General features: G+C 31.8%; 1 protein-coding gene across 4 annotated transcripts in view; it reads right to left on the reverse strand.

Annotated features, from left to right (window-relative positions):
• Nucleotides 1-13,146, reverse strand: part of LOC145934694 (uncharacterized) — a 156,143-nt gene that overhangs the window by 32,047 nt on the left and 110,950 nt on the right. Inside the window, exon 1 of one of the 4 annotated variants that reach the window (XM_083035346.1) lies at nucleotides 3,442-3,495. The exons of the other annotated variants lie outside the window; for them this stretch is intronic. Coding sequence (XP_082891472.1) covers nucleotides 3,442-3,480 — 39 coding nt within the window. The 5' untranslated portion in view covers nucleotides 3,481-3,495. Of the gene's footprint in view, nucleotides 1-3,441; nucleotides 3,496-13,146 lie in introns of those variants that run through there. 4 annotated transcript variants of the gene reach the window in all.

The following is a 13,146-nucleotide window of genomic DNA, read 5'->3' on the forward strand; positions in this document are numbered from 1 at the left end:
CGTATTATAACGTGAAGAATTAAATTTTCTCTCGTTCTTTATTTTTTTTTCAATTTTAATAAAATTAAAAAAGTTCTCCTCTCGACAATTTAATTCATTTTATGAAACGACAGAAAAGTGCTTAATGCTTTTGACATCGTAAAAAGTAATTTTTTAATACCCCGATCGTGAATGTTATCCAGCTTACTTTTCAAATACTCTGGATTATATATAGAGCTGTGTAGGTATCTGAAATAACGTTGACTCGCAATTCATTTTTCATCCACCTCGTATAGACAAGATCTGCCGATACACAAATTATTCATGATACTTTCCGGTTTTCACCATGGCTTATCAGAAGATTAATCGAATGGGAAAAGAGGAGACCCGAGCTCATCTACTTTGAAATTAGTCCCCACCGATCGTGCAATAATTAATCTTATAGGAAAGCGGCGATCCTTATTTGCGATATATAAGTTATTAATACACTCGCGTATTTTTTTAGAAACTGTAATTAGCCAAGATTACATTACATATCTTAAGTATTTCCCATAGTGATGACAATTTTATAAAATGTTATTAAAGAAAAAGATTACATTAGAATTAATTTTAAAAATTACATAAAAAATCTGAATCAGATACTTCGTATTTTAATAATAATAATAAAGATTTAATTAAAAAAATTATTAAAGAAAAAATTATTCGATATACACACTTTCTGGGTCGGCATCCTTTTTCTTATTTTTGTTAGAGGTGAGAATTTTATTTTTAACAGTTATTTCCGCGCGAGATAAAAATAAAATAGCCTTTGTGTTAACAGCAAGTCGGCGACACGTAGTTGATTAGCCGGGGCTGTCTTTTAACCGCGGTATGTGAAATTGTGCCAGCGACGACGAGGTTTGCCGCTTCTGAGGATAACGTGCCTTCTATAATCGCGCCTTTATGCGGACTAACCTGACCAGCATGCATCGATAACCCTAATGAAGTGAACGACCTGGACGCAAGTGACTATACTGGGTCACTTAAGTTTAACGTGTGAACCCGGGTAGCTCGATATCATGTAAATAGACCATCTTATTGTTATTGTCAAACCCGCTATGTAGACTGTCTTGTAGAAGAAATTTATAAACAGCGGGGCAATAGATATTTTATATATTATATGTATAATATATGATGTATGTAAATTGTTCCTTTATCTTGTAAAGTTATTGTCGGTTTTCGAAATTTCTATAATCAAAGGTATCTCGATATCTCCCAAAACTCCATTTTAGGATTTTACGATGGATATTTTAAGCACGGGATATTTGTTTTTAAATGCAAACCGCACACGGACAGCTCTTAACGATATTAATTATATTATCATATTTATACGTGATCGAAATTGCGGCAAAATCGTTGTGTTTGACGTAATTCGTAAAATTGCGAGAGGCACTGATTTTCGGAAAATTTTCAATGAGCGAGAAAAGTACCGTAATTATTACTCGCGATAATTTATCATCAAACTAATAATTTATTTTACATATATATCTATATAATTTATTATTTATTATTTACAGAGTATATCTGAAAAAAACATATAGACCATCAGATTCTCTGGCCAATATGTAGACGATTTTTCCTCAGTGAAAATGTCTAGGAGGTCAGCATTTTTTGCATGTTCTCACTTTTTTCATGTATCTTTGTAACTAATCCTTAAATTAAAATTCTATTAAAGTAAACTCTACCTAAAATTAACAGAAGAATGTAGATAGTTTTGTTAATATTTTAACTTTACAAAGTTTAGTTTGCGAGAAGTTCTTCTTTTTCAATCATTTGTAACTTGAAAATTATTTATTGATGCCTCGACAATTTCACTGAGGAAAAATCGTCTTCAAATTGACCAGAGAGTCTTCAATTTGATGGTGTGCTTCATATATATTTCTTCAATTACTCTAGTATATTATATTATATATTATATATATTATAATAAATTATCAGTTTTAAAAAGTTTTTTTACAACATTATTAGTTTAAAAAAAAACAGTATTTTTGACAAATGTTAAAATGAAAAATTCTTTTTATAATTATTTCAATTATAAAGAAAATTTTATACAAACTTTAATACTTGTCTAAAAAAAGATTGTTTTTTCAACAAAAGAAAATATTTAGCAGTTATTTCAAACGGCACTTATATCTACACAGAGATAATTTTCTCTTAGAAATTATCCTGAAAATCATGGTAATCGTGGGATAATATGGTATGGAAAGAATTTTAAAAATATGTTTGATTAATTTTACCATACTTTTAGTAAATTTTACTATACTTTTAGTAAAATTAATCAAACATATTTTATATTTTATTGTAATAGATATTATTATTTTTTATTGTGATAAATATTAATCAGAGAAATTCTCATAAAATTCTAAGAGAAAATTCTCTCTGCGTAGAGACACCCTTATCTCGATAATAAACATACTATTGAATAAATCGTGATTGATAATCGACGAAACTTGAAATTTTTTTTTCGGGGTGAAAATTTTCCCCCCAAAAATCGACGCGTTTTCACGAATATTTCTGTCTCTATGGGGGAAGCCCTCTTCAATTTCAGATTCTATTTATACGCGACTCGTTTTATTTCGTTCAATTCTTCCCCATTTCGCACTCGTATATATCGCATCGACGGCGTATATGTACAATATTCGTGTGGGTGTGGTGAATGACCCGCAAACCATCATTCGGCCACAACCGGCGCAACAATTAGATCCGCACGGATAAGGCACTTCCTGTAACGCGAAACCCGTGGACGGGTTATGCTCATATCTGTTTCGCGTTCCTGTAATATTTACGTGTATCTATCCTGTATATTTAAAACCCCGGGAATTACAGAGAAGCTCCGCGCCGTAAAAAGACTTTTATGGACTTCATTTCAACTTGTCAATTTTTTCTTTTTTTTATTCTTCATCCTTCCTCTATATAAAACACAGCCGTACTCTTCCTAACTTCCAAAGTAGCAATATCTTCAGAAGTTTGCCCGAGAAAAAGTATTTCATAAGGAAGAGCTACTTTATTTAATCCTATATACAGCGTTTCCGAGAGAAAAACAAAATACTTTTCTCTTTTAGCCTGACGCGACATTTTATGTACATTATGTATATTGGAGTAAAGAGGGAGAGATAAATGGAAAGAGTTTTTTTAATAGAGGGTAATGTATGGGATAAAAAGTGCGTGATTAAAAAAGATTTTCTAGATAATAAAATATTTCACAAAGTATGTAAAACAAATTTGAAGAAGTCTTTGGAATATCTTTCGGAACATTTTCCAGGATCAAGTCAGCATTTCTCATATGTACGATTTCATTTATCGCGGTATTATCCAGCGAGAAATAAGAAACGCTTCCTGCAGTCGGTCTGCTATACTCTCTTCGGAATTTTTATCGCGCGATTCGCATAATCTAATGCAAATTCCGCGTGCGTGAATACTCACATCCACCTTGTGGCTCTTCCATCGGAATAGCCTGTCCATCTGGCAGACGGCTAGAAGCGCGATTACGTTATTTCTTCTCCTCTACGGAGAAGATCACTCCATCTCGCACGTCTTCGGGACGAAACTGCGAGAATCTCGCACGTGGACGGCTTTATTGACACTAGACATTCTCTGACGATCGTCCTCGTCCGTCCCGGATGGGCGCGAAATTAATTTAAGCATGTCTCGAAGGCAAATGCTATAATAATTAAATTGTCGGGAAACTCAAAGAAAATCTCGGATACTTCTTTAAAGAAAAAGAATTTCTTTTGATTGATTAAATAGATCAAAAGATCAAAATATCCTTCTTTAGTGCTGCGACGACATAAATAAATCTGTTTTTTGTTTTTTGATTTAATTTTTTTCTATATTTATATAAATTTTGATTAAATATTTATATGAATTTTGATTATATAATATTTTCTCCCGTGCTTGTGTCAGGGAAGAAATTGTTTTTACGAAATTATTTATTGCACGATGTCTGTCGGTCTTATATCGGGAAATTCGACGTCGAGGTTTGATTGTTGCCCTCTCTCTATGGTGACTATAGGGTCGATTGGTGACTATAGGATCGCGCGACGCTATAGAGGCTGGACGAGAAATGGACGGCTGGAGAGACAGAGATGCGCGGACGGACGACGACGCGGTATCGCGGCTGTCGTCGTGATGCGAGCACTGGATGCGGATCCGCGAGGGATTCAACGTGGAGGCCGGTCGGTCCATCGCCCTCCCGATTCCCTTCGCCGAGGACCCTCTCGCCGCCTCTCTGTCTCTCTTTTCCTTCTTCTCTCCCTCCGATTCCTGGCGCGCGATATGCGCCTGCGCGTCTATCGATTCCTCTCGGTTCCCGCAGGAACACCGGAACCTCTCTGCGCATCGTGTCCTGGTCGGGACACTTGCCCTTGGTCGCCGATCCTTCCGCGCCCCAAGATTCCGATTTTTCTTTCCTTCGATCGATTTTAAGAGAGTCCCCTTTTGCGCGAAAGTTCCTCGAGTAGGTTCTTCATAATATAATATAAAACTATTTCTGTGTGCTTTGTGTGTCAGACTTTCGCTCTATTAAGAATAAATTATAGAGCATTATCTATAAACTTTTTTTTTATATTATTAGTATAATAAGGTCTTTATTCTTAGACGGTGTAATTTCCCCAAAAAATTTTTTAAATATCTATGTTTAATTTTCCTACATTATATTATTTTTTAATAAGAAAGAATTTTATGAGAATTTCTCTGATTAATATTTATCACGATAAAAATTAATAATATCTATCACAATAAAATATAAAATATGTTTGATTAATTTCACTAAAAGTATAGTCAAATTAATCAAACATATTTTTAAAATTCTTTCCGTACCACATTGTCCCACGATTACCATAATTTCCAGGGTAAATTCTAAGAGAAAATTCTGTGAAAAAAAAAATTTATTAACTTGATTAAACCTTTCAACTAAATATTATTTTGTTAATTAAACATATAGAAATATTTAAATTAAATATAACATATTAAATCTAACAAAACGTATATCAAGATAGTAATTTAGTTGAAAGGTTTAGTCAAGTTAACAAATTTTTTATTCAGTGTATATTTTAGGAAAGTAAGATATATATATTATATAAAAAAATTAAATATATATAGTATTAATTTTAATAAAATTAATACAACTTTTAATATAATTTTAATATGATTTATTTATAATAAAAAAATTGCATTAATATCGCAATTTCAATATTTAAAAGTGCATCTTTTTTATCTTTTCAATCTCTGTTTAAAAAGCTATATCCCTCTGTTTTTATATGCATTAATAACGAATGCTCCGCTATATCATCTATTATTTTATCCTGGCGCGTCAGCGAACAAACCGATCGTCCTGTTCGTGCAACCTCGATATTGCATACATCCCCTACAACAATCGCGTAACAAGAAGATGGGACCCCGAGTTAACCGCCGACAACCCCGGGGTCGAGAAGGGTAGCACGTCGAGCGAGGCAATTCGATGCACGGTCATTCAGGTGCAGCGTTGCCAACCGACGTACGATAATTATATCATGCATGTGATTGGCGTGACGTATACATTATGCGTGCATTGTCCTTCTATAAATTCCAATTAATTCCTCCGTAAAAAAAGTGCAATTCATACCTCTCACACATTGATGGATTATCAATCTTTTTTATGAAATTTACATAGATAATTATATAAAATATATAATTAGATAAAATATATATTATATATAAATATAAAATTATATATACAATATATAATTATATAAAATATATTATAAATCTGGATTATTGGTATATATAATTTTTCTGATAAGTCTAGATATGAGTTAAGATTAAAACTTTTTTGTGTATTATAAAGCAAGGTTTATAATAGGCGCTAGAATTTGTCAAAATTAAATCCACGAAAATTTCGCTTCGGCAAATTGGCGGCACTGTTCGTTATATAGGCGCTGCATTGTGCGTGCAACGCGTATTTGATCAACGTTTTCGGGGATGGACGAATCCTCTCGCGCTGATTGCGCGATCCTTTATTTCTTCCACCCCCTCGTTCGCCCCTGAATCTTTAACAGGGCGAATCGTGTTCGACGAAATAATTAACACGAAATCAATCCGTGTTAATCGAATATATCTGTCAAAATTGCTAAATGACATATATATATATAAAGTCATATTATTAAACTAGTTGGCGAAGTTTGCGCTAAACTCGCGCAAAGTTCGCGATTTCGCGCAGCTGCGTGTATTCTGGTCTACAAATCCCAGAAACCTGGCAGAAAGGACGCGAAGGGAAAGGGTATAATTATAGACTCGTTGCCGAGGCCACGACGTTCCCTACAAGGGGGACTCTTCTCTCTTTTCTCTCTCGCGCACTCTTCTTCTCCCGTTTTGCGAGCGACGAGAAAAACGAGTCCGATTCGAAACCGAGACGCGTATCCTCCGCGCACGCCTTCAATGCTAAATGTAGCTCCGATTTTTCCCGCGCGTTAACATTGAAATCTCAAGGAGAGACTTCGAAGAAGGCTTCTCCTTTGGATATTTGTTTATCGACGAAAATAAGAGTTTTGCTCACGATTGGAACCTCGAGAGAAATTTTATATTTGACATTCTAAATTTAAACATTTACTTATGTTAAAAAGTAATTTTACTATAATTATATTAATATTTAGAATAATTTTTTATTTTATCTATTTACTTATTATATCTATTTATTTTATATACATATATATATATATATATTTATTATTAAACGAGTAATATCGAGTAATATATTACAAGCTTTATATAAATTTATTATTTTGTTTTGAGGGAGTTAAAATCCACCCTCTCGTCTCATATTTTTGGAAATATATTAATATTATTTTATTAATATATTTTTATTAAATGTATATATTTATTATATATTACGAAATTGCTGTACAATAATAGTTCTGCATGTATATAATAACTTTATCGCAGTAGAATCTTTGCGTGTGGTCAATTTGAGCGTCCTCAAATTAAACATCGTTCCTCGACAAAGAGATATTCGCGATGTTGAAGAAATGTCGAGACACGTTTGGGAGGTGGAGATAAACATGCGTCGCGACGACACCGTCTTTTGCATATCCGATACGAGAATACGAAATTTGCGTATACAGGACAATTCAAAGTCGGCTGTCAGAATTTTAAGACTTCTTCGATGAAATCGACATATAACAGTCATAATTTATTAAAGTTGATTAATAATCTGAGACTTAGTCACTTTGTTCTGTAAAATGGAATTTGAAGAAACTTGATTAATTAAAGTGGAAAAGATTACGCAATTAAAATAAAATAACTATTTTTTAAGAAAGAAAAAAGGGAGAGAAGCAATTTAAATCTCATCTCAATATCTCATTAATCTTAATTCTCGCAATAATTTCTTTTGAGAATTAAAAGTCTCTACGTGGAATTTAGAAGGGAATGAAACTCTTTTAGTATGTCACATACCGTAATTATAGCATCGTGAAAGAGAGAAAAAGAGAGAATTATGTTAATATAATCATCTTTACAACTTTAATCTTGATTTTCTTCAAAAATTTCATATGACGCAATAGAGCGATCATTTTTTGACATTAAAATCATTCTGAGCATAAAAGAACTTACAACAAATTATATATTAATTCTTTTATTCTTTTAATAAATTTTTTTTCCACTATTTATATATATTAAATTCCTTAACTTTTTTATTATAATTTAAATCGATTAATATACTATATATTCAAGATTGTAATATATATTATATAATATGTAATATATACATCGATATATGTTAATATATTAGACATTCGATTATCCATACCGACAATTGATTGTATTTTAAATAAATTTCAGATTTAAATTAATTTAATTAATTTCTCCTGTCAAATTTAAGATCCAACACGACAAAGATGCGACATCCTATATACGTATACATCCCTCCCTATATGCGTTCATGTACATGTCAGACTTACACACAAACATACTAACACATACGCATACATATGCATCAATACATTCGCCCCTCGTCGATCCTTCGCACAATGTACGATGCACTAGAGACGTGCACGTGCACGCGCGATGTCATCGCGCCTCTTCAAAGATGTTACTCCCGGTGGTGCTTCTCAGCGTGTGCTAAGACCCTCGGAATGAGCGTGAAATCTCAACAGTCGCCTCGTACAACCCGTGTAATCTATATGTATATTCACAATCGTCTCGAAAGAAGCGACGGACATGAAATGAGAACTAGAAGAATCTTCAAAGAGCGACGAAGGAAAAGAAGAACCAGTCATTCTCCACGAAAGAACAACCTTCTTTTTACAACGAGATTAAAAACAAAATTTTTTTAATCACAAAATGACAAATTAAATTTATACAAAATATGGATAGAAATTGCACTGTTTATCGATTCCATTAATCCTTACGAAGCATAAAAGGGATCTTCCTCCATTATACTGTTTCTAATTAAATCTTCTCTTTTCTACGTAATGTTCAGATTAATTTCAAGTTGTTGTTCTCGGTAGCAGTATATCTAAATTACGACATATATTTGTATTCCCTTAGGAAACCATATATTCTCATCAAACAGCTGATTCGGAATCAGGGACGAGATCCTAATTCTACATAAGTCCGACTCTAACGTCAACAAATTCGCAGGAACTCCGTCCGGAAGCGGAGCTCCTTTCAACTTCGCCGCTTATCACCGTGCGATCATCCTTGCGAGGGAACGAGGAACATCCTGCCGTGCGGCAAATTAGTTTCGATCTAATCCCTAAAATCGAGCCGCCCCGACACGCTGGACAGAGATCTAACTGCACTGCTAGCTTCCCTCGATTACGTGGGTACCAGCATAGATCCTGACGAGTCCAATCAAAATAATTCGTTAATATCCGCATTCGTATATATGTATAGTCGGCTGATTCGTTCGTGGGTACACGATTGTGGGGCCGACAGCAAAGAGCCGCATTATTTTATTATCTTTATAAGTATAGCATGAGACCAAATACTTTTTTTCTAAAAAGAAAAAAATTGTCTTTTAAATGGACAGCGAAGAACGAGAAAGAATTGTAACTTTTAATTTGTTAAATAGATATTGCCATATCGCTTATCCAGTAATGTTAAATGCAACATATAATTCCGATATTATTTCAAAATTCATGAGCATTGATTGATATATAGTCTAATTAATTAATTTATCGCTTGAAGCAGATGGAGGTATTTTACATTTATGATATCTTGGGTTATAAAAATTTACAAAAAATAATAGCAATAATGATTATAAAAAATAATTATTCTAATTTAATATTTGTTTAAGATCTCAAGTTAATTAAATTTTAAGTTTAATAAATAAATATGTATTTTTATTTCTATAATTCTTATTCTAATTTTAATTTATTTTTAAAAGTGTTTTTAAATTTGTAATTTAATCTATTTTTATTATATTATTTATTATATTTTTATGCTATTTTTATATATGTTTTTCCGCTCCGTCGTGTATCAATTAATTTTTATTCTTCTTACATAAACATCTCCCATAAAAATGTCTACAGTTCGACGTACACATGTTGATTGCGTAACTACAATACATAGTGAAAGAAATACTTTGTATACATGCGTTTCTCACGACTAGCTTGTTTCTCTCGCTACGCAAAGAAATGGCGGAAATCTGCCAAAGTTACTCCGACCAATCCGACGATATAATATGGAGCAATTCGAGCATGACCGGCTGATTCGTGCCTTATCTCTCCGCTTCGGTCGCAGCTTTGGTCATCCCATCGAGTTTGCTGGCCATTCATTCTGATAAATCGGTGTTTGAAGAGCACCGCGTAGTACCTACGGTTTCTGATAACGTTTTATCGCAGTCGTATACCGATAGCGAAATAGCAATCTACACACTTGCGAAGAACATCTGCAAGATTCACGCTAGTATCGTGAGAATAGAAGCTTGCACAGATTCAAGAGCTCCCTTATTTTACGTCGATAACAAATATGTATATCTCCCATGCCTTTATCGCGTGTATGTACACAATAAGATATACTGTGCTATTTTTAAGAATTTTGATAAAAAAGTATATCGTTCGAATATTGTCGAAGAAGCAATAAATATCATGCTTTTTTACGAAACTAATTGAAGCAGCGCTACAATTAATTACCTGATCGCTTATTAGCTATATAAAAAAAATTGTGTCTACTTTTTCTAGCTGGAATTTCTCCAGAAATGCTTATCCCATTTATTATATAATTCCATATAATATTATATAATTGCATTATCATATTATATAATATTCCCTGTCGTCTGATTTTTATCGACCATTCATTTCTCCTGTGAGACGCAATTAGAGATATAAGATGCATCGAGATAATTCTCGGGAACACAGCATATGTCGTTGATCTCGTTCTACAACATATACACGCAATAATCACACGAAACACGCTTTGATACACTGTAAAAAAATTTAGTAAATTTACACAAATAATAGGTGTAAAAATTGCATGATTAGTCTTGTAAATATAAGAAATCATGTAATTTTACAGAAATTATGTAATTCCACAAAATTATGTAGATTTGGCTTTTATTATGTAAATATATCTTCTTTTATATGGAAACTTACGAAATAATATGATATTTTAAAGATTTTATGTAATTATCTCTAAATTTTTGTAATATTACTCAATACAACAGTAATATTCTATATATCGTGTTTAATAATATGTTTAATAATATGTTTAATAATACAATTATAAAAAATATTTTTACATTATCGTTTTATAATTTTACATACATATTGTAAATTTATTTTTGCAATCAGCTTAATTACAAATGAAGAAATTAATTTTACTTGTATATACTGCAAATTTACAAACGCGTGGAAATTTACAACTATTATAGTGGGTCTTAAAATTACCCACTATAATAGTTGTAATTTTACACAAAATTTTTTTACAGTGTACCAAAATTTAATTTCCACGAGTAAAGCGTAGTTACTTTCGGCAAGACGCAATCTAAACCCTTAGTCTTAATAACGCTAATGGATACGCGCATTCGCTCTATTCAGGGAGAGATAAAAAAAACAGGGATGCTACTGAGTTATTAAAAGAGGGAAATCGCGTTTTCCTCTGATCCGCTGAAATATATATTTATGGCAGAAAGATATAAGTTACTAATCTCGTGTTGCTATATGAATTCGCCCCTTTCTCAATTTTATATAATTAAATTTATATTATAATATATATTATAATATATATTTATAAATAATTATTATATATAATTAAATTATATATACATGTATGTATATATTTAATAATTTAATTTATGTATTCAACATTTAAATTGTTAGATTTTAATCTAGTTTTTGAATTTAAATTTAATACATTAGCTGATAATCATACAAGAGATCTGTCTGAAAAATATATCTCAAAAATATTTTCTTTATAACACAATTTTTCAATCACATTTGCCGTTTGTTTCTCAAACGATTAATGTTTCGAAAATTCTTAATCCAATATAATATATAATTTTTAATTCTAATTATTATATTATAATCTTATTATTTAATTCTTAATATATGATTTTTTTATTGCAAAATCGATTTTTTACTTATTTCATGAGCTGTTAAGATTTTCTTCAAGTTATCTCGTTCTTGAACGACTTGTGATATCTCCTGGCCTGATTTTTATCGACCATTCATTTCCCTTGTGAAGCAATTAGAGATATAAAATGCAGAAATAAAAGATTCTTTTCCGAAGGAACGAGAGATAATTCGCGATCAACGGCGTGTATATTACTGCGGTTACACTTCGCCGATAAAAAGTCATCTCGTTACGGAACGGCGTGATAAAGGGCCCGGTTGTCCCTTGAACCGGCAAGCACCACCCTTTCTCTCTTCGTCCCTGCGCATACGCTACGATTAACAAGCCGAGCGTTAAGATTGGCTTCGTTCGAAAGCTTTTGCCGCAACCATCGCGTTTCTCCCGCCCGTCTGTCCGTCGAAAGAAAAAGTGCAAGCGGTTATCTAACGAGTCGCATCCGTGCACGTGTGCGCATTTTTTCCTCCCATGAAAAGAGGAAAATTGTCGGCCGAAGCGCCGTTACATGCCTCGCGGCTTCGATGTAACAATGGGCGAACAGGATGTCGGATTATCTACGATTTTATCACGCGCGTATTAGCCTGACGTAATAAAAGTGTTCGCGAGTCATCGCCGTTTCGCGAGCGATAATCGATATTAATATTTATGCGAAGGAATAATTATAATAGAACATCAGAGAATAAAGTAAAAATAGAAAGGTAAATTTAATTTGATATATATATACAATTATAAATTTTAACAGAAATTAAACAGTGCGTGAAATAAATAGAAGATCGATTCTTCACAAAATTATGTATTAAGAATGAAATAAAAATTATAATATAATAATATACCCAGGTCTAATAAAATAATTATAACTAAAATTATTATATATTATAATGGATCAAGAATTGTCGAAACAGTAATCGTCATTTTGAGAAAAAATATATTAAAGTCAAAGATATTTTATCAGTGAAATAAAAACTGTGAAACTTATCATTAAACTTTAACAAATAAAACGCGCAATATTTATGTGAAATAATGCAGCTTGTAAAGATGAATCTATAATCATGTTTAAACATATAATCAGTATAACAATAATATATTTTTGTTTCATAATATATTCATAGAAACTTGTTCGCTTATTAGAATTTAATATTGAAAAGTTAATATTTAATATTAATATCTTTGTTTATTATAATTCATTATTAATATATCGTGCACAAATAATTTATATGTATGCAATATTAATATTAAATCAATATATTAAATTACTGTTATGTGTATTTTATGACATACAATGAGTTTTCCTTACGCTATATTTTTTTATAAAAAATGAACACTCGTAATTAAATATTACTGATTCAATTATGAAAGTTACACAATTCTTATAGTAAACATCAAACATTTCTTGAAAAAACGTGTTTGTTTCATAATTTTTATAGTAAACATCAAACATTTCTTGAAAAACACGTGTTTGTTTCATAAAAAGATTTTTTTATTGTTGTATTTTTATCCTCCGTAAAAACAAAGTAAAATTGAATAACCACAATAAAAAGTAGCATATTTCAATTAACGCAAAACATTCAAAGAGTTTTGTGTTTC

This window comes from Prenolepis imparis, unplaced genomic scaffold (genome assembly GCF_030444845.1).
Source record: "Prenolepis imparis isolate NDT839.2.m4 unplaced genomic scaffold, iyPreImpa1.0 SCAF_4, whole genome shotgun sequence".
In the NCBI taxonomy this organism is placed as follows: domain Eukaryota; kingdom Metazoa; phylum Arthropoda; class Insecta; order Hymenoptera; family Formicidae; genus Prenolepis; species Prenolepis imparis.